This window comes from Ahaetulla prasina, chromosome 3 (genome assembly GCF_028640845.1).
Source record: "Ahaetulla prasina isolate Xishuangbanna chromosome 3, ASM2864084v1, whole genome shotgun sequence".
In the NCBI taxonomy this organism is placed as follows: Eukaryota; Metazoa; Chordata; class Lepidosauria; order Squamata; family Colubridae; genus Ahaetulla; species Ahaetulla prasina.
This window is the reverse complement of record NC_080541.1, coordinates 35,219,172-35,242,451: the sequence shown is the minus strand read 5'-3', so window position 1 is coordinate 35,242,451 and position 23,280 is coordinate 35,219,172. Positions and strand designations below refer to the sequence as shown.

Genomic DNA, 23,280 nt, shown 5'->3' with positions numbered 1-23,280 from the left:
GAGTTTTCATGTCAAATGATCTAAGTGCCAAAGCCCACTGCAACTACATAGCAAAAAGCTCTAAGAGTTGTAAACCTAATTTTGCGTAGCTTCTTTTCCAAAAACACCACACTACTAACCAGAGCATATAAAACATTTGTCAATAAGGGGGGGTTTCCAAATGGCTGGTAGGCGGGAGGTATCATCTCGTTTGTTCATGCTGTGTGGGCGTGTTTCTATCTCAATGGCTTCTCTGATTTTTCTGTTGTTAAAGTGTTCAGTTTTGGGGGTAGTTCTTGTCTTTTTTAAGTCAATATCATGTCCTGTGACTTTAAAGTGTTGGACCAGGAAGAAGTTGGTTCCTCTTTTGACTGAGTTCTTGTGTTCTTCATCGTGCACTTATTCTTCTGTTGGTTTGTCCAATGTATGTGGTGGGGCAGGCGGTGCATGGGATTTCATATACTCCTTGATTTTCTAACTCAATGTTGTCTTTGGAGTTTCTTAGGATGGTGGATATTTTTCGGTTTGTGCAGAATGCTGTCTTGATGTTGTGTTTGTGGAGGATCTTGCTGATTCTGTCTGTGGTGCCTTTTATATATGGGAGGAGGGCTGTGCCGTTTTCTTTTTCTCTGTCTTGGATTTTAGTGGGGGGTTCTTTTTGGATTAGCTTGGTAATCTTATTTCTTTGGAATCCATTGGATGTTAGTACGTTAGTGAGAGTGTCTAGTTCGGTTTTTAGGTGTTGTTCATCAGCTAAGCATTTTGTTCTGGAGATGAGTGTCTTGGCTACAGAGTTGATCTGTGCTGGGTGGTGGTGTGAGAGTGCGTGCAGATAGCGGTTTGTGTGTGTTTTCTTCTGGTAGATGGTGTGTCCTAGGGAGCCATTGGGTTTTCTGTAGACTAAACCCAATGGCTCCCTAGGATGTAGCACGACCACAAAGCCAAACAACAACTATGCAGCTCACCAGCTCAAATCCCCCTGCAACATAGACTAAACTGAGCACAACCAAGCCCCCACCCAAACAGGACACACCCCCAGCCAATCAGAGCACAAAAAACCCCATCCAATCAGAGCACAGCCAAGCTCCCACCCAATCAGTTCAAACCCCCACTAGCAGTTAAAAGGAAGAAACAGCTGCGATCACACATTGCTCCCAGAAGCACGAAGCTGAAGCCTGAAGATGACGAATGAGACTTCGCCGAAACGTCGCCAAGACACTTCCAATTTTACATGGGAGAAAACCCGAACAACCAAAGACCTATATACAAACACCCGTGAAAACCTCAGAAAACAAATATATATATATATATATATATATATATATATATATATATATATATGAAGAAGAAAAGAAAAACAATAGGACAGGAACAGTAGGCACGTTTGTGCGCTCCGTTAACTATCTACCGTTATCTATAACAATACCTTGTGATTGACCCAGGAAGCGGGGGAAGGGAGGGGAAGGGGGTTTGGGGAGGGGAAAGGGGAAAATGTTTTTGTTTGTTAAAACTTTTTCAATAAAAAAAAAAAGAATTGGTCTAGCAAATGTTTTATATGCTCTGGTTAGTAGTGTAGTATTTTTGGAGAAGAAGCTTAGGTTTACAACTCTTAAAGCCTTTTTTGCAATGTAATTGCAGTGGGCTTTGGCACTTAGATCATCTGATATGAAAACTCCAAGGTCTTTAACAGGGTGGGAGTCATCTGTAAGGTAATGTAAATGAAATTCAACAGCGAAAAAAGTAAGGTTCTACATTTAGGCAAAAAAACCCAAAATGCACAGGTACCGTATATGTGGTACCTTGCTCAATAGTAGTACCTGTGAGAGGGATCTTGGAGTCCTAGTGGGCAACCATTTAGATATGAGCCAGCAGTGTGCAGCTGCTGCTAAAAAAGCCAACACAGTTCTGGGCTGCATAAACAGAAGGATAGAATCAAAATCACGTGAATGAATGAATGAATGAATGAATGAATGAATGAATATTTTAATTTGTATACCGCCCTTCTCCCGAAGGACTCAGGGCGGTGAACAGGCAGATAAAATACAGATACACACAATAGTTAAAAACATCCCTTAAAAGACTAATTTAAATTTGCCCAAATGTTAAAATAACACACTCCCCCATAAAATTACAAAACTTAAAAAACCCATCAAATCCAATTAAAATTCAAAGATAAAAATCAAGCTAGTCCAGCCATGCGAAATAAATAAGTTTTAAGTTCGCGGCGAAAGGTCCTAAGGTCAGGTAATTGTCGAAGTCCGAGGGGAAGTTCGTTCCACAGGGTCGGAGCCCCCACAGAGAAGGCCCTCCCCCTGGGGGCCGCCAGTCGACACTGTTTGGCTGACGGCACCCTGAGGAGTCCCTCTCTGTGGGAGCGCACCGGACGATGGGAGATAGAGGCCGGCAGTAGACGGTCCCGTAGATAGCCCGGTCCTAAGCCATGGAGCGCTTTAAAGGTGGTAACCAATATCTTGAAGCGCACCCGGAAAACAACAGGTAGCCAGTGCAGTCTGCGCAGGATAGGTGTTATGTGGGAGCTCCGAACCGCTCCCTCAATAACCCGCGCAGCCGCGTTCTGAACTAGCGGAAGTCTCCGGGTGCTCTTCAAGGGGAGCCCCATGTAGAGAGCATTGCAATAGTCCAGGCAAGAGGTAACGAGAGCATGAGTGACTGTGCATAAGGCATCCCGGTCCAGGAAGGGACGCAACTGGCGGATCAGGCGAACCTGATAAAAAGCTCTCCTGGAGACGGTTGCCAAATGATCTTCAAAGGACAACCGACCATCCAGGGGCACGCCCAAGTTGCGTACCTTCTCCATCGTGGCCAATGACTCACCCCCGACAGACAGCCTCATCTGCAGCTGACTGTACCGAGGTGCCGGCATCCACAGCCACTCCGTCTTGGAGGGATTAAGTTTGAGCCTGTTCCTCCCCATCCAGACCCGTACGGCTTCCAAACACCGGGACAGCACTTCAACAGCTTCACTGGGGTGGCCCGGGGTGAAGTGAAGTGTTAGTGCCACTTTATAATGCCTTGGTAAGGCCACATTTGGAATACTGCATTCAGTTTTGGTCGCCACGATGTAAAAAAGATGCTGAGACTCTAGAAAGAGTGCAGAGAAGAGCAACAAAGATGATTAGGGGACTGGAGGCTAAAACATATGAAGAACGATTGCAGGAACTGGGTATGTCTAGTTTAATGAAAAGAAGGACTAGGGGAGACATGATAGCAATGTTCCAGTATCTCAGGTGCTGCCACAGAGAAGTGGGAGTTGGGCTGTTCTCCAAAGCACCTGAGGGTAGAACAAGAAGCAATGGGTGGAAACTGATCAAGGAAAGAAGCAACTTAGAACTGAGGAGAAATTTCCTGACAGTTAGAACAATTAATAAGTGGAACGACTTGCCTGCAGAAGTTGTGAATGCTCCAACACTGGAAATTTTTAAGAAAATGTTGGATAACCATCTGTCTGAGATGATGTAGGGTTTCCTGCCTGGGCAGGGGGTTGGACTAGAAGGCCTCCAAGGTCCCTTCCAACTCTGTTGTTATTATTATTATAAGCTTGTACTTAGTGTTTTGGTTCTTTTTTCCAATATGTAGGAGTGAGCATTTACTGGTTGAGATTTGGAGTTGCCAAGTTTTAGACCATTCAGATACAAAGTCAAGGTCTTTTTGAAGGGTAGTTGTATTGTTGGTGGTATTAAATAGTTTGACATCGTCAGCAAAGAGAACACAATTACTTGTAATATGGTCACATAAATCATTAATGTATAATATGAAGAGTGTTGGTCCAAAAACGCTGCCTTGGGGAACGCCACTTTTGACAGGAACAGGATTTGATAGAGCATTGCCAATTTTGACCACTTGTCTGTTTGACAAGAAAGCTGTTATCCAATTGTGGAGGGGTCCTGAAATGCCGTAGGATTTTAGTTTTAGGAGAAGTTTATCATGTACTGCTGAGTCAAAAGCTTTACAGAAGTCTATGTAGATCGCATCTATTGCTTTGCTCTGATCAGGGGAAGGGGCCGGGATAACTCAGGCAGTAGAGAAGCCTGTTATTAGAACACAGAGCCTGCAATTACTGCAGGTTCGAGCCCGGCCCAAGGTTGACTCAGCCTTCCACCCTTTATAAGGTAGGTAAAATGAGGACCCAGATTGTTGGGGGGGGCAATAAGTTGACTTTGTAAAAAAATATACAAATAGAATGAGACTATTGCCTTATACATTGTAAGCCGCCCTGAGTCTTCGGAGAAGGGCGGGGTATAAATGTAAACAAAAAAAAAAAAAGATTTGTAGTCCATATGTTTTTGCAGTGAAGAAGTTGTAAGTTACATGATAATTTTTTTTTGAAACCAAATTGTTTATTAGAGAGTAGGTTGTTTATTTCTAGGTGGAGAATATTGGATTGGTTGATAGATTACATTCCTTTTAACTGCTAGTGGGGTTTGAACTGATTGGGTGGGAGCTTGGCTGTGCTCTGATTGGATGGGGTTTTTCTGTGCTCTGATTGGCTGGGGTGTGTCCTGTGTTGGTGGGGGCTTGGTTGTGCTCAGTCTAGTCTGTGCTGCAGGGGATTTGAGCTGGTGAGCTGCATAGCTGTTGTTTGGCTTTGTGGTCGTGCTACATCTTCATAGTGGGTGTCAGTCTGCTGCATGAATGGATTGGAGGGGTTTGAAATGGCTAATGTTGCAGCTGCGGTCTGGCTTCTGTTCCTTGGTCGTGCTTCATGATCAGTGTGGGTTTGGGTCTGCTTTCTGGGTGGATGTGCGGTGGTGACATCCTGTGTGGACCTTGTGAGTGTGGGTCTGGTGTCATTCCTCGTGTTAGGGACTCGTTTGTCAATAAGGCGGGTTTCCAAATGGCTGGTAGGCGGAGGTGTCATCTCGTTTGTTCATGCTGTGTGGGCGTTTTCTATCTCAATGGCTTCTCTGATTATTCTGTTGTTAAAGTGTTCGGTTTTGGCGATAGTTCTGGTCTTTTTAAAGTCAATATCATGTCCTGTGGCTTTAAGGTGTTGGATCAGGGAAGAAGTTGGTTCCTCTTTTTTGACTGAGTTCTTGTGTTTTTCAATGTGTGCACTTATTCTTCTGTTGGTTTGTCTGATGTATATGGTGGGGCAGACGGTGCATGGGATTTCATATACTCCTTGATTTTCTAACTCAATTTTGTCTTTGGGGTTTCTTAGGATGGTGGATATTTTTCGGTTTGTGCAGAATGCTGTCTTGATGCTGATTCTGTCTGTGGTGCCTTTTATATATGGGAGGAGGGCTGTGCCGTTGTCTTGTTTTTTTGTTTCGGATTTTAGTGGGGGGTTCTTTTTGGCTTAGCTTGGTAATCTTATTTCTCTGGAATCTATTGGATGTTATTACGTTAGTGAGAGTGTGTAGTTCGGTTTTTAGGTGTTGTTCCTCAGCTAAGCATTTTGTTCTGGAGATGAGTGTCTTGGCTTGATCTGTGCTGGGTGGTGGTGTGAGAGTGCGTGCAGATAGCAGTTAGTGTGTGTTTTCTTTTAGTAAATGGTGTGTCCTAGGGAGCCATTGGGTTTCTTGTAGACTAAACCCAATGGCTCCCTAGGATGTAGCACGACCACAAAGCCAAACAACAACTATGCAGCTCACCAGCTCAAATCCCCCTGCAACATAGACTAAACTGAGCACAACCAAGCCCCCACCCAAACAGGACACACCCCCAGCCAATCAGAGCACAAAAAAACCCCCATCCAATCAGAGCACAGCCAAGCTCCCACCCAATCAGTTCAAACCCCACTAGCAGTTATAAGGTAGGTAAAATGAGGACCCAGATTGTTGGGGGCAATAAGTTGACTTTGTAAAAATATACAAATAGAATGAGACTATTGCCTTATACATTGTAAGCCGCCCTGAGTCTTCGGAGAAGGGCGGGGTATAAATGTAAACAAAAAAAAAAAAAGATTTGTAGTCCATATGTTTTTGCAGTGAAGAAGTTGTAAGTTACATGATAATTTTTTTTTGAAACCAAATTGTATATTAGAGAGTAGGATGTTTATTTCTAGGTGGGGAATAATGGATTGGTTGATAGATTCCATTCCTTTAACTGCTAGTGGGGTTTGAACTGATTGGGTGGGAGCTTGGCTGTGCTCTGATTGGATGGGTTTTTTCTGTGCTCTGATTGGCTGGGGGTGTGTCCTGTGTTGGTGGGGGCTTGGTTGTGCTCAGTCTAGTCTGTGCTGCAGGGGGATTTGAGCTGGTGAGCTGCATAGCTGTTGTTTGGCTTTGTGGTCGTGCTACATCTTCATAGTGGGTGTCAGTCTGCTGCATGAATGGATTGGAGGGGTTTGAAATGGCTAATGTTGCAGCTGCGGTCTGGCTTCTGTACCTTGGTCGTGCTTCATGATCAGTGTGGGTTTGGGTCTGCTTTCTGGGTGGATGTGCGGTGGTGACATCCTGTGTGGACCTTGTGAGTGTGGGTCTGGTGTCATTCCTCGTGTTAGGGACTCGTTTGTCAATAAGGCGGGTTTCCAAATGGCTGGTAGGCGGAGGTGTCATCTCGTTTGTTCATGCTGTGTGGGCGTTTTCTATCTCAATGGCTTCTCTGATTATTCTGTTGTTAAAGTGTTCAGTTTTGGCGATAGTTCTGGTCTTTTAAAGTCAATATCATGTCCTGTGACTTTAAAGTGTTGGACCAGGGAAGAAGTTGGTTCCTCTTTTGAATGAGTTCTTGTGTTCTTCAATGCACTTATTCTTCTGTTGGTTTGTCCAATGTATGTGGTGGGGCAGGCGGTGCATGGGATTTCATATACTCCTTGATTTTCTAACTCAATTTTGTCTTTGGGGTTTCTTAGGATGGTGGATATTTTTCGGTTTGTGCAGAATGCTGTCTTGATGTTGTGTTTGTGGAGGATCTTGCTGATTCTGTCTGTGGTGCCTTTTATATATGGGAGGAGGGCTGTGCCGTTTTCTTTTTCTCTGTCTTGGATTTTAGTGGGGGGTTCTTTTTGGATTAGCTTGGTAATCTTATTTCTTTGGAATCCATTGGATGTTAGTACGTTAGTGAGAGTGTCTAGTTCGGTTTTTAGGTGTTGTTCATCAGCTAAGCATTTTGTTCTGGAGATGAGTGTCTTGGCTACAGAGTTGATCTGTGCTGGGTGGTGGTGTGAGAGTGCGTGCAGATAGCGGTTTGTGTGTGTTTTCTTCTGGTAGATGGTGTGTCCTAGGGAGCCATTGGGTTTTCTGTAGACTAAACCCAATGCCTCCCTAGGATGTAGCACGACCACAAAGCCAAACAACAACTATGCAGCTCACCAGCTCAAATCCCCCTGCAACATAGACTAAACTGAGCACAACCAAGCCCCCACCCAAACAGGACACACCCCCCGCCAATCAGAGCACAAAAAAACCCCAACCAATCAGAGCACAGCCAAGCTCCCACCCAATCAGTTCAAACCCCCACTAGCAGTTAAAAGGAAGAAACAGCTGCGATCACACATTGCTCCCAGAAGCACGAAGCTGAAGCCTGAAGATGACGAATGAGACTTCGTCGAAACGTCGCCAAGACACTTCCAATTTCACACGGGAGAAAACCCGAACAACCAAAGACCTATATACAAACACCCGTGAAAACCTCAGAAAACAAATATATATATATATATATATATGAAGAAGAAAAAAAAACAATAGGACAGGAACGGTAGGCACGTTTGTGCGCTACCGTTATCTATCTACCGTTATCTATAACAATACCTTGTGATTGACCCAGGAAGCCGGGGGGGGGTGAAGGGAGGGGAAGGGGGTTTATGGGGAGGGGAAAGGGGAAAATGTTTTTGTTTGTTAAAACTTTTTCAATAAAAAAAAAAAGAATTGGTCTAGCAAATGTTTTATATGCTCTGGTTAGTAGTGTAGTATTTTTGGAGAAGAAGCTACGTAAGATTAGGTTTACAACTCTTAAAGCCTTTTTTGCAATGTAATTGCAGTGGGCTTTGGCACTTAGATCATCTGATATGAAAACTCCAAGGTCTTTAACAGGGTGGGAGTCATCTGTAAGGTAATGTAAATGAAATTCAACAGCGAAAAAAGTAAGGTTCTACATTTAGGCAAAAAAACCCAAAATGCACAGGTACCGTATATGTGGTACCTTGCTCAATAGTAGTACCTGTGAGAGGGATCTTGGAGTCCTAGTGGACAACCATTTAGATATGAGCCAGCAGTGTGCAGCTGCTGCTAAAAAAGCCAACACAGTTCTGGGCTGCATAAACAGAGGGATAGAATCAAAATCACGTGAATGAATGAATGAATGAATAAATGAATGAATGAATGAATGAATGAATATTTTAATTTGTATACCGCCCTTCTCCCGAAGGACTCAGGGCGGTGAACAGGCAGATAAAATACAGATACACACAATAGTTAAAAACATCCCTTAAAAGACTAATTTAAATTTGCCCAAATGTTAAAATAACACACTCCCCCATAAAATTACAAAACTTTAAAAACCCATCAAAGCCAATTAAAATTCAAAGATAAAAATCAAGCTAGTCCAGCCATGTGAAATAAATAAGTTTTAAATTCGCGGCAAAAGGTCCTAAGGTCAGGTAATTGTCGAAGTCCGAGGGGAAGTTCGTTCCACAGGGTCGGAGCCCCCACAGAGAAGGCCCTCCCCCTGGGGGCCGCCAGTCGACACTGTTTGGCTGATGGCACCCTGAGGAGTCCCTCTCTGTGGGAGCGTACCGGACGATGGGAGATAGAGGCCGGCAGTAGACGGTCCCGTAGATAGCCCGGTCCTAAGCCATGGAGCGCTTTAAAGGTGGTAACCAATACCTTGAAGCGCACCCGGAAAACAACAGGTAGCCAGTGCAGTCTGCGCAGGATAGGTGTTATGTGGGAGCTCCGAACCGCTCCCTCAATAACCCGCGCAGCCGCGTTCTGAACTAGCTGAAGTCTCCGGGTGCTCTTCAAGGGGAGCCCCATGTAGAGAGCATTGCAGTAGTCCAGGCGAGAGGTAACGAGAGCATGAGTGACTGTGCATAAGGCATCCCGGTCCAGGAAGGGACGCAACTGGCGGATCAGGCGAACCTGATAAAAAGCTCTCCTGGAGACGGTCGCCAAATGATCTTCAAAGGACAACCGACCATCCAGGAGCACGCCCAAGTTGCGTACCTTCTCCATCGGGGCCAATGACTCACCCCCGACAGACAGCCGCATCTGCAGCTGACTGTACCGAGGTGCCGGCATCCACAGCCACTCCGTCTTGGAGGGATTAAGTTTGAGCCTGTTCCTCCCCATCCAGACCCGTACGGCTTCCAAACACCGGGACAGCACTTCAACAGCTTCACTGGGGTGGCCCGGGGTGAAGTGAAGTGTTAGTGCCACTTTATAATGCCTTGGTAAGGCCACACTTGGAATACTGCATTCAGTTTTGGTCGCCACGATGTAAAAAAGATGCTGAGACTCTAGAAAGAGTGCAGAGAAGAGCAACAAAGATGATTAGGGGACTGGAGGCTAAAACATATGAAGAACGATTGCAGGAACTGGGTATGTCTAGTTTAATGAAAAGAAGGACTAGGGGAGACATGATAGCAGTGTTCCAGTATCTCAGGGGCTGCCACAGAGAAGTGGGAGTTGGGCTGTTCACCAAAACACCTGAGGGTAGAACAAGAAGCAATGGGTGGAAACTGATCAAGGAAAGAAGCAACTTAGAACTGAGGAGAAATTTCCTGACAGTTAGAACAATTAATAAGTGGAACGACTTGCCTGCAGAAGTTGTGAATGCTCCAACGCTGGAAATTTTTAAGAAAATGTTGGATAACCATCTGTTTGAGATGATGTAGGGTTTCCTGCCTGGGCAGGGGGTTGGACTAGAAGGCCTCCAAGGTTCCTTCCAACTCTGTTGTTATTATTATTATAAGCTTGTACTTAGTGTTTTGGTTCTTTTTTCCAATATGTAGGAGTGAGCATTTACTGGTTGAGATTTGGAGTTGCCAAGTTTTAGACCATTCAGATACAAAGTCAAGATCTTTTTGAAGGGTAGTTGTATTGTTGGTGGTATTAAATAGTTTGACATCGTCAGCAAAGAGAACACAATTACTTGTAATATGGTCACATAAATAATTAATGTATAATATGAAGAGTGTTGGTCCAAGAACGCTGCCTTGGGGAACGGCACTTTTGACAGGAACAGGATTTGATAGAGCATTGCCAATTTTGACCACTTGTCTGTTTGACAAGAAAGCTGTTATCCAATTGTGGAGGGGTCCTGAAATGCCGTAGGATTTTAGTTTTAGGAGAAGTTTATCATGTACCGCTGAGTTGAAAGCTTTACAGAAGTCTATGTAGATCGCATCTATTGCTTTGCTCTGATCAAGATTTGTAGTCCATATGTTTTTGCAGTGAAGAAGTTGTAAGTTACATGATAATTTTTTTTTGAAACCAAATTGTTTATTAGAGAGTAAGTTGTTTATTTCTAGGTGGAGAATAATGGATTGGTTGATAGATTCCATTACTTTGCAGATGATGCAGCATAGAGAGATTGGTACTGACGACCACTAAGAGGTCAAGAAGATCCGGGATGGATGCACTAGGCCAATCCCGCTTCTACTAGAGGTCATCCTAAAGTATGACCAATGTTATTTCTGTCCCATATGTAGGCCTGAAATTCACTGGAGGGCTCTGGATAATGCCTGTCTAACAAAATGAAATTCAATGAGAGAAAAGTAAAGTCTTAAACTTAGGCAAGAAAAACCAGAAGTATACATATAGACTGGGTGAAACCAGGTTTAATAGCAGTAACTATGAGAGGGATCTTTGAATCTTAGTGATAACCAGCTAAATATGAGCCAGTAGTGTGCAGTGGTAGCCAAAAAAGCCAATGCAATCCTAAATTGCATTAACAGAGGGATACAATCAAGATCAAGTGAGGTACTAATGCCACTGTATAAAGCCATAGTAAGACCATACCTAGAATCAGTGGTAGAATTCAATTTTTTTTACTACTGGTTCTGTGGGTGTGGCTTAGTGGGCGTGGTGTGGCTTGGTAGGGATGGCTTGGTGGGTGTGGCAGGGGAAGGATACTGCAAAATCTCCATTCCCACTCCATTCCAGGGGAAGGACACTGCAAAATCCCCATTCCTTCCCCACTCCTGGGGGAAGGATATTGCAAAATCTCCATTCCCAACCCAATCTGGGGCCAGCCAGAGGTGGTATTTGCTGGTTCTCCGAACTACACAAAATTTCCATTACTAGTTCTCTAGAACCTGCTGAATAGCATCCTTGCCTAAAATACTGTACCCAGTTTTGGTCACCACACTATAAAAAAGATGTTGAGACTCTAGAAAAAGTGCAGAGAAGAGCAACCAGGATGACCGGAGACTAAAACATATGAAGAACGGTTACAGGAACTGGGCATGGCTAGTCTAGTGAAGAGAAGGACCAGGGGAGACGTGATAGCAGTGTTCCAATATTTGAGAGGCTGCCACAGAGAGGAAGGGGTCAAGCTATTTTCCAAGGCACCCGAAGGCCAGACAAAGAATAATGGATGGAAACTGATCAAGGAGAGATTCAACTAGAAATAAGGAGAAATTTTCTGACAGTGAGAACAATCAATCAATGGAACCGCTTGCCTTCAGAAGTTGTGCCAGCTTCATAACTGGTAGCTGTCAAGAAGAGATTGGACTGCTATTTGTCAGAAATGGTGTAGGGTCTCCTGCTTTGGCAGGGGGTTGGGCTAGATGACCTACAAGGTCCCTTCCAACTCTGTTAATCTGTAAAAATCCATCTCATCCAGGATCCTCTTGAGCTGCAGTGCATGTGCTTCTCAACCACCTTTTCTAGAATGTGGTTTTAGAGTGAATCCAAGTAAATCTACACATCATAAAATTAATATGCATACCAGAACATTTTTCTTTTAAACTCCACTATTAACAAATTTTGCAGTTACAGTTGATATAATTTACACTAGAATATAGCGCAAATAGAACATGTTTTGTAATGCGTGTTTTATCCAAATACATTATCAGATAGATATTTTAATATATTTTTTTCAAATTCAAAAACTAAAGCAGGAATGGATGAACATCAAACTCCTCACAGATATAGGTTATCAAATAATCTCTTCATTGTTTCGGGATGATGATGGTTTCTGCTTTTTGTATTAAAAAATATAATTTTGTTCTTTTTTTCCAGTTTCTGCTCCAGAGTTTCTTCCCTTTCCCCTTGAGTTGGATTTATAGCTGCTGGGAAGTTTACATAATAAAATCCGAGGAGTGAAACATGCCATTTTTGCTCCTTATCATTGCTTTTTAACTGAGTGAGAGAGAAACAGTCAAAGAGTCAAGCCATATGACACATCTTGTTTGTATTTTATTTTATTGGTTTTTTTTGTGGAGAACTTTATATTGGGTGGGTGTTTCTGAAAATCTTTGCCAGGTTAAAGACAGTTAGGTTTCCCCTTAAACAACCTTTGCCTACTCTCCCTGAAAGTATCAGCAATGGTAATAATAAGAGCCATGCACATTTTCTTACAAACTTACAACTAGCCTTCAAAATGATATTTTTTATATCTGTCAGTTCCTATCCATTGGAGACATTCAAGATCGTATTGTCCCAGCAGAAGGTCTCTAAATTTCACCTTTAATGCTTGATTTTAACTCAGGGAAGAAAAGTAGAGGGAATTCTTGGTATACCATTGGAGTAGGTATAATCTGTTTTCAAACTTTTTTCAATTGTATTCTTACGTATCAGCACAACCTGTCAGCATTTAAACTCACTCAGTGGAGAAGTCACATTTTGAATATTAAGTGCAGATTAGGTAAAGAACAATTGCAGGATAATTATTAAGTACACACCTTTTTGGCTTTCCCAAAAGGTAGTCATTGAGCAACAAAATGTAGGACAGGCCTTCCTCCATCAAACCATTTATTGTACTGTACTGTACAAAGTTGCATTTGTTTTAATGTGAGTTACAAAACCCTGCTATTTTAGGGAATGTTTATATTATAGAACATCTCCCCCTAGCGGTTATTTGGAATACAGCTTGTGACACCCCCCCCCCCCCCCTCAACCTGCAATGTATTTGGTAAGACCTTCGAATAAGTCCAGAACAAATGTTAATCGTTTTCAACATTTATATATAAACTTAGTGGGCCACATAAAAGTTGAATCAAATACTGCATCCTTTTTTAGTTTATAACCCTTCACCATTCAAATGACTCTGTCAGATTGTTAATATTGTGCTAGATTTTGTCTCTGAATTTAATTTAGTAGCTACATATTTGGCATTCTATTAACCCTTCCCAATGCTGGTATGCCTTTCTTTCTTCTGCACCTAAGAACTGGTTTCAGATAGATTCATTTCTTGACTTTTTTTTGTTCTTTGATTCCTGAAGTTAAAGTAGATTCCTGAAGTTACTGTAGAATGACGCTGATATCACTTTAGACCTTGTGCCTATTCAGCTTATTGCTTTGAAATACATGGGCATTTGTTGAATGAATCATTGCTAAACCAACCAACAAACAAACAAAAAAAGATTTTGCAAAGCAAATACAGTAGGGAATAGTAGAGTTGTCATTATTCTGATAGGAAACATAGATTATGTTAGATATATGAGATTTTGCTGAAGCATTTCTTCAGAGTCTCATTATGGCATAAACTTCGTGCAGAATGAGGTACTAATTTGCCAAAATTTAACTTTGAGAGGAGGACATTAAAAAGAATTATTATCGCTTTATGTATGCCATCCATCTCATATAATTGACTGTCATTCACTCCTCACTGATTTTCTCCATGTCACCAGATCATTCAATGATTTTTTGGGGGTACTGGTCACTTAGTTGTGCATTTAATTCACATACATTCAGCATCCATTCCTTCCTGAGCCCCGGTGGTGGTGTTTACCATTTACACTTCTTAAGCATCTGATTCCCACAGCCTCAACCTCTATGCTTTTCTTGTTATACCCAATTGTCACTTTACATAACAAAGGTCCAAACTGCAATCTTACTTTATAATATAAAGTAATATAATAAATCCAGCAGGTTCTGACAGGTTCTGGAGAACTGGTAGCGGAATTTTGAGTAGTTCGGAGAACTGGCAAATACCACCTTTGTCTGGCCCCAGAGTGGGCTGGGAATGGTGATTTTGCAATATCCTTTCCCGAGGAGTGGGGAGGGAATGGGGATTTTGCAGTATCCTTCCCCTGGAGTGGGCTGGAAATGGAGATTTTGCAATATCCTTCCCCTGCCACGCCCACCAAGCCACACCCACCAAGCCACACCTCGCCCACCAAGCCATGCCCACAGAACCGGTAGTAACAAAAATTGGATTTCACCACTGAGAATTTCCATATATTAAAATTATTCTGCATTCTACTAAGGTAAAATACTCTGATTTTTAGCATAATCTGTAATTGTTCATTTCATTTTCTCCGTCAAACACACCAGTGGTGGGTTTCTATCGGTTCGCCCTTGTTCGGAGGAACCGGTAGTGGCAGTGGCGGAAGGCTCTGCCCGCTCACCCAGATGTCATGCAGTAGGTTCTGTGCATGTGCAGAAGCTCGCGCGCTCACAGTTCTAAACCAGTAGCGAAAGTAAGTGTAACGCACTACTGAAACACACCTATTCATTGTATTATACAATCTGGATGACTTTGGGGCAGTCTCTCTCAGGCCTAGGAAGAAAGTCATGGCAAAGCACTTCTGAATGTGTCAAGAAAATGTGTGGACTTGTCCAGGCAATTGGTAGGAAAATAAAAAATAAAAATCCTGTATTAGCCCCTAGGCAGCAGAACAAAATTTATCTTAAGTCTTAACAAATGTTCTGAAAGAAAATGATGCAAAGCAATTGAGATAGGAGGCTATGAAAGCAAGGTACTATGAGGAGAATGAATAAACCAGCTAAATGTAATTAAAAAAGAAATCCTCACAATTAACAAGAAAATTAAATTTAGAAATCAAGCACTTATCACTAAAATAAAATAAGACAGACACCTAAAGTATGCATAAAAAAAAGAGAGAGCTGAATGTTTTAGAAACTAGTAAAATCTGAAGAGCTTTTTATCTATAGCAAGAATATTACGAATCTTGGGGAAAAAATTGCTAATAATGCCATTGAAAAATGAAGAGTAAATAAGATTGGGGTTTTAGGTTATGTTCCCATGCCTTTGTCTCCTTAGCATAAGAATTAATTCTATTAATGTTTTTTATTTACATAAAACAGTTTTTAAATGCTTCATAAATCTCAATAATATATATCAATATTTCCTCTCTCTTAGATTTATACGGATGCTCAAAAAAAGAATATAAATGTTTCTCTGGCAAATTGCAAAGGCAAGTATCAATTTTCAGTGAAGATAATTTTTATGAATTATGTTTAACTTGTGGCGTTCCTGCTCCTCTTTTACAAAGCCGCCTTCTCTTATTGCAGCTTCTTTGAAAAAGGCACTGAAACTCAACGGAAAGCTAGAATTAGAGAATGCTGTCTTCTATGAGTCGGTTTCTTCAGCTGTTGCTGCCATTCAGTTACGCAGGGTAAGTCTCAGTCTATGAGAAAAACAAATGCTAAGAGGTTAACAGAGGTTACCTCAAGTTTCTCTTTCTAAACTGGACATCCAATTTACAGACAGATAGGGGAAAGGGAAACGCTCAGCCTTTATTGTTTGTGTGTACATGTGTTTACTTGTTTATTTTCATTATCTAATATTTAGCAACTCTAAGAATGCTGATCTACTTCTATCTTGTGTTGTAAATGTTGTACCTTGATGAACGTATCTTTTCTTTTATGTACACTGAGAGCATATGCACCAAGACAAATTCCTTGTGTGTCCAATCACACTTGGCCAATAAAATTCTATTCTATTCTTGCATAGTTTATTGCCCCTGATAGCATCTTTTCATCTCTCATTAGAGTGTTGACAGTGGGACTGTAGTTATCTGCAATAGCCGAAGTTCAGACATGAATTAAAGTTTATGTGAACTTTAAAATCCTTTCCAATTCACTCTGTCCATCTGCCATCTTCTGAATCTATCAGCTCATCCTCATATTCCACTTAAAAGACATAGTATTAAAGAATGTGGCTTCCCCTTTGTCTCATTTCCAGGCTCTCATAAAAGCAGCTTGTCTTTCTGATGTTAAAGTGATATTTTTCTTCTCCTCCTGGCACTTACCTTGCCATATAAAAGATCTATATCTCATCAATGATAGGCTTACTGATGCAGTCAGTGGCTGAGAACTACTCATCTCCCATTGGCCATGATAGGTGGCTGTGGATATGCCTCCTCTCATCTGGTTCCTGGGCATAGTTTCCCAGGTCTATTTGCTTTTGGTACCAGCAGATAACAGTGCTATCCAATTAGGATTTTCTCCTGTACAAAACAGCCACCTCTCTCCACCTTACCTCCACTCCTGTAAGAGCTGGAACCAGGTTTCTCTTTTTTCATCAATTCTTCAGTTACCAGGAGCTACATTGTGGGATTAGAGAGCTAGTGGGTATTTTCTAATTCCATTTTTTTGTTCTTTTGCTACTTTCCCTAATATTATACACTTCAGTCTGACCTAAGCATAGTACATAAAATTATCTACCACAATGTCCTACCTGTCAATGACTACTTCAGCTTCAACCACAACAATACACGAGCAAATAATAGATGCAAACTCAAGGTAAACCGCTCCAAGCTCAATTGCAGAAAATATGACTTCAGCAACAGAGTGATCAATGCCTGGAATGCACTACCTGACTCTTAGTTTCTTCCCCAAACCCCCAAAACTTTAAGCTTACTGTCTACTGTTGACCTCACTCCATTCCTAAGAGGTCTGTAAGGGGCGTGCATAAGTGCACCTGCGTGCCTATCGTCCCTGTCCTAATATTCCTTTTTACTTACTCTTTTCATGTATCCAAATTAAGTTTATACTTTTACCTCTTATCTTATATATTATTAACAAAATAAAAAAATAAATAAAAAAATAAATATTTTTCCCAAACTAGGAGGGGTGGCAAGAAAAGTATGGGATCAGAGACCATTTTCTCCTATCTGCTTCTTTTGGCAACACTGGAGCTCTGGTTGAGGGAGCTGACGATTTTGCTACCAGTCTCTGATTGCATAGGGCTGAACCATACAATTAAAGATCTAGCAGGGAAATACAGGGTTCCCCACAGCCAGCACCACTCAGCTGGCTGAAGAACTGATCAGAAGGATACTGGTAGTCCTCAATTTAATAACTGTTTGTTTAATGATTGTTTGAAATTATGATGGCCTTTGAAATAGTGACCTACAACTCCTCCTCCAAGTTATGACTGTTGTACCATCCCCAGGGTCACATGATCTCAATTTGTATGCTTGGGCCTATCATCTACTTTGCTTTGCCCTTTCATTCATTAGTGTTTCCAATTCATCCACCAAACGATAAAAGTAGTTTACAACTTCTACAGAGGGAGAGGGGAAGCATTATGCATATTTATGTTGGAACCCTATAATTGGACATAAAGTATGCTTTTGTGTTTGCAGTTTTACAAGGCGTAAATTTATTTTGTAATGTAAACTCCTATAAGCTCATTTTCTGTAACTAAACCACATCTCTAGGCTATGAAGAGCATTTTCATTTTTATTGTTTTAGAGAATAGAATAGAATAGAATAGAATAGAATTTTTTATTGGCCAAGTGTGATTGGACACACAAGGAATTTGTCTTGGTGCATATGCTCTCAGTGTACATAAAAGAAAAGATACCTTCATCAAGGTACAACATTTACAACACAATTGATGGTCAATATATCAATATAAATCATAAGGATTGCCAGCAACAAAGTTACAGTCATACAGTCATAAGTGGAAAGAGATTGGTGATGGGAACTATGAGAAGATTAATAGTAGTGCAGATTTAGTAAATAGTTTGACAGTGTTGAGGGAATTATTTGTTTAGCAGAGAGTTGATCTGAGCTTAAGACAGTGTCCCCTCCAAAAGAAAAATGCAAAACTAATTAATGATTTATTACCTTCTTTTCCTCCATCTTATTACCATAAACATTCCTGTTATCTAAAACAAACAAACAAACAAACCAACCCAACTATCATGCCTTTCTCACTGAAGTTACTTGATCAACCAAAGTTTAAAAAATTAAGTGACATTTGTTTAGTTGTATTTCAGAAGGAAGGGCATATCAAACTTAATCATTTAACCATTCTTGCTCTGCTTTTCCTTTTTTTGTTATTATATAATCATAAATATTTGTTGAATATTCCCTTAGTAGCAAAAAATAAGAACAGATAATACTACAATATTATCCATGTAATAATATTGGAAATAACTCTGTGGTTAATCCCTTCCTTTCCAAATTAAACAATCACAATTATGATTATTGTAAATTGCTTTTAGAGACCCCAGAGATAGATACCTAATTTAATGAACAGGCCCCGTGCCAATCAAATGCTAGGGCCCAGTGCAACTGATGTGAATACTGTACATCTGCCAAGTTGGATTTCACTCAATTTCTCAGTTTTCCAGTGTTATATTTATTCCATCTTGTTTCTCCATCAATTTCAGTGAAAAAAAATAAACAAACATGAAAATGTCTATTGATTTATGTGCTCATTTCCTGATATTATATATATATATATATATAGGTCTTTGGTTGTTCGGGTTTTCTCCCGTGTAAGATTGGAAGTGTCTTGGCGATGTTTCGACGAAGTCTCATTCGTCATCTTCAGGCTTCAGCTTCGTGCTTCTGGGAGCAATGTGTGATCGCAGCTGTTTCTTCCTTTTAACTGCTAGTGGGGGTTTGAACTGATTGGGTGGGAGCTTACATACATACATACATACATATATATAATAGTGCATTCCCTTGTGCACTATTTTTGATTTTTTTTTATTATGCCCTTTTCTATGCATCATTAGCAAATGGAGTGTAAAATTTGAGAAAGGGTTGTTGTCAACACAAAACAGCCCTGGAATAGATTTGAAAAGTGTGGATGAATTAACTCAGTAGCACAGTTGGCTCAGTAGCATGATCTGCCTACCAATCGGTAGGTAACGGGATGATGGGAATGAAAAGTAAAACTTACTAATGATGGATTTCTTAGCGGATAAATAGATCAGCGAAGTTTGGGGTTCGCAGCTTGAAGATTTGAAATGCAGGAACCACCTTCATTGATGTCATGAATTTGAACTGCAAGATGGGTGGCAAATAAATTTAATAAATAAAATAAATAGTAAAATAAAATAAAATATAAAATAAAATAAGATAAGATATTCTTGATTTGGGTTTAGTTATCCATGATGCATGGCTGATTCTGATAGCTGTTCACAAAATACAAGATATTACTACCTTTTCCCTAGATTGTAGGTTTCAAATCTTAGCTATCAGCAGTCAACAAAGCCAATGCTGAGACTTCTTGGAACTGAATTTCTCTAATCTGTTAGAAAGTCCCCAAGAATGGCTCCAGTAACACCACTGCTCCACAAGCTGCATTGGTTGTTGGTCTGCTTCCAGGTACAATTCAAGGTGTTGAATTAAAGCCTTTCATGGTATGGGCCCAGATTACTTGAGGGACCATCTCACCCCACTGGGATTGACCCTTCCCACTTGTGTCAACAGAGGAGGCATGCTGTGGGTCAAGTCAGCCCAATGGAAAGCTGGCGGGGTCCAAGAGGAGGGCCTTCTCTGCTGCTACTCCTGCCCCCCAGATCACCTTGTCCCTGATGTGAGGTTTGCCCCAAACCTCCTATCCTTTTGTAAGGGTCTAAAGACCTGGCTATTGGCCTGGGACCGCAATGGGGGAATAGCATAGTGGAGGTGGTTGATTAACACCAGATCCCACCTCTCTCCATTTCGCCCCCATTCTCCCCATGTGACCTTGATTTTAATCTTTGGTTTTAATCTATTCAGGTTTTAATGTAGATGCATTTTTTATGTCTGTAAGCCATCCAGAGTTACCTTATGGTAAGATGGATGGCCAGTGAATTTTATAAAGAAACAAACAAACAAACAAACAAACTGGAAGCTTCTGAACATTTGCTGGCTGGAAATTATAGGAACTGTAATCCAGTACATCTGGAGGACAACAGGCTGGACAAGTACGGTTTATGTTAAACTATTATGTTTTTTTATGTTCTTGAAACAGAAGATGCACCTCTCTTACATTGATTTTTGTTGTTGTTAGTTGCAAAGTCATATCCAACCCATTGCAACCCCATGGACAACATTCCTCTAGGGCTTCCTGGCCTCTTCCATCCTCTGGAGTCCATTTAAACTCATGCCTACTGCTTCAGTGATTCCATTCAGCCAGCTTGTTCTCTGTGGCCCCCTTCTTCCTTTGCCCTCAATCTTTCCCAGCATTAGGCTCTTCTCCAGTGAGTCCTTCCTTCTCATTAGGTGGCCAAAGTATTTCAGTTTCATCTTCAGGATCTGGCCTTCTAAAGAGCAGTCAGGGTTGATCTCCTCTAGGACTGATTTGTTTGTTCGCCTTGCAGTCCAAGGGACTCGCAGGAGTCTTCTCCAGCACCAGAGTTCAAAGGCCTCAATTCTTTGGCGCTCAGCCTTTCTTATGGTCCAACCTTCACAGCCATACATTGCAACTGGGAAAACCATAGACTTGACTACACACTCTCTTTCACTGATAAAAGAATGTAAATAGGAAGCTTTGATTTCAGCACTCTTTCATTTTTCAAAGTGATAATGAGAGAGAGAGAGAGAGAGAGAAATATGCATGTACATCTGAGTGAGATTGGCGGTTAAGAAATACGAAATATAAATAAATATGCACACAGTAAAATGGCTTTATTTTTTTTACATTTCAGAACTTTTGCAAGCTTAATGAACGTACCGAGATTTGATGCTAGTCTGATTCCAGTCTGTCTATCAAACTGCTCACTTGCAGAAGGAATGGTGCCAAGGAATTGCTTCAGATGTTTAAACATGGAGTTTTGTTGGTGATAATTGCCAAGCATATTTAACAAATTCAACAGCAGCAGTGTTTTCTGCCTATATTTCCTGAAGATTTCCTGAAAGATGACTTCAGCAACAGGGTTTATTTTTATAAACTTAGGTTCTTCTTCAACGATCACATATTTTTCTATGCATGAAGAGCTAAGAAATAGAAAGTAATTTAAGACACTACTGTGATGTATGCTGTTTTAGCTGTCTTATTACAATTTAAAAGTATAAGTTTGTGCAAAAGAGAATGCAATATCATTGAATTTTGTAGTGCAATGTATCTAATCCAAAACCTGTCCTTTTTTATGTGCAATTGCAAACTGCAATAAACAGCCATTTTTTCCTGTTAAATGCCTGGAATTAACAATCATATCTTGCCACTTCCATATTCTGCTAAAAACATTGAAGTTATTATTTTGATTTTTGTCTCTTTATTGCATTGTTTTAAATGAGGGATATAAAAGAATTTCATTATATATTCCTTTGAGAATAACTTTTAAGTTTCTGTATGAGTAGAATCCTGACAGGGAAAACCATTGCCGTAAACAAAGGCTAACTAACATTTGTTCTTCTATCAAAAAATACATGAAAGGTTATAAAGATTGCTCTTATTTTTACACACACAAAGTTGCCACAGGATTGTTGCAACTTTAAAGCCCAAATGCAGCTATAACAAAACCAGACTTATTTCCCCCTCTAGCACTTCATGGATCTAGCATGCGACAAAAGCTTCTACCATTCATATGAAGGTATCTTTTAATTAAAAAAAAACTTCCTCATCAAAAACTGCTGAGCCAGTAAATGTCCTTACCAAAGCAAGCAATAAAAACAGTGCACTTTTAATGTGCACAGACCCATGTCTTATTTGTCTTTGTTTTACTTTACTTTCTTCCCTATAATTATGTATTGCTCCTTTCCCCAAAATTATGTATTGCTCCTTTTTAATTTTGGGCTGTTGTGAATGTAAATTAAATTAGCACCATTACGTTCATCGGACTGTACAAATATAAAGTGGGAGGATCTAAATGAGACTTATTTTAAAACTATATAGTAAAGGAAAGAGTCTGTATTTTCATAGCAATATATTTGCACAAGAAGAGCAAAAGTGATCTGCATGCACAGGGAAAATTATTATAACCATAAGACCTTCCCTTCAGTAGAAAAACTGTGAAAAAGTAATCAAAAGCTTGTGGTTTAGCTTTAAGTTTGAATGAAACCACGGTTTGTTTAAAACGGGAGATGCCCTTTTGATCTAGTCTTATAATCAGATGTGGTGAGTATGCAGACAATATAAAACTAAATAAATGTATACATCAACATTTTCTGTGTGCAGTCAAGACAAAAGTACTTTCTTCTCAACTCTTGGGAAAACCTAAAAAATGCCTCCTCCCCAAAGCATTTGCTTGAGATGCTTCATTTAGTAGTCTCTTCATTTAGTTAAATGTTATTGTCTGGTCCCCATTGGGCTGTATTACTTTTCATCAGCAAGGAGGGGAAGCAGTGGTTCCCAAGAGCCTGCAGGTGTCCACCAATTAAATCTTTTACACTGTTTTTTTTTTTTAAGGCTGAAGCTACCGAAGATGAAGTTCAGTTAAAGGGTTGAACCCAAGAAAGGGTTCAGCAGCAACAAACCCAAGATTTCTGTTTGCTGTTTTGAAAACAGTTTGTGTAACTTGTAAAACTAGTGGTATAATATTGATTAAAATCCAATCAAGGGAAAATATATTTCTATATCAGGTGTGGAGGGCTAGCTTATTCAATTTGCTCCCTGTCTCAGAATTATCCCCAAGCTGTGGTTTTCCTGCTCTTCTGCATTCCGAAAAAGAATGCAGCAAAATACAAAAGAGAAGAGTAAGAGGATAAGGCATTGTGCACCAACAATTATTTTTATGCCATAACCAGTGGTGGGATTCAGCCAGTTCACACCACTTCGGGAGAACCGGTTGTTAACTTTCTGAGCAATTTGGTGAACTGGTTGTTGGAAGAAAGCATTAAGGCAGAGAACCAGTTGTTAAATTATTTGAATCCCACCACTGGCCGTAACCCAATCTGGGTTCCATTAAGGCAGTGTTTCTCAACCTCATCATCAGCTTTAAGATATGTAGACTCCAATTCCCAAAATTGCCCAACCAGTATTCCAGAAATGGAAATCCACACATTTTAAAGTTGCTGATGGTGAAAAACCTTCACTAGGGTATTCAGGCAAAGAAGGGCTCAAAAACTGAAGTGAGACTGTTCCTTAGGCTTCTTTTTTCCAAACCTTCAATTTGTCTTGTTACAATTCTCATAGCAGAGGAGATATTCTGGAGAACTTGTCAGTTGGTTGGAGGGGTCTTTCAAAGAAAGAATCAAACTCCAGTACAGGTACAATTAGAGCTGTAGCATAATCCAATCTGGACATGGAATAATCTGA

The 23,280-nt window shown here is 40.7% G+C and overlaps 1 protein-coding gene across 1 annotated transcript in view; it reads left to right on the top strand.

Moving 5' to 3' along the window:
• SLC26A7 (solute carrier family 26 member 7) overlaps positions 1-21,255 on the top strand; it is an 85,183-nt gene extending 63,928 nt beyond the window's left edge. Inside the window, exons 16-18 of the mRNA XM_058177589.1 lie at positions 15,214-15,268; positions 15,366-15,469; positions 20,732-21,255. Of these exons, the coding sequence (XP_058033572.1) occupies positions 15,214-15,268; positions 15,366-15,469; positions 20,732-20,767 (195 nt within the window). The 3' untranslated portion in view covers positions 20,768-21,255. The remainder of the gene's footprint in view (positions 1-15,213; positions 15,269-15,365; positions 15,470-20,731) is intronic.
• The last annotated feature ends 2,025 nt before the right edge of the window (positions 21,256-23,280 follow it).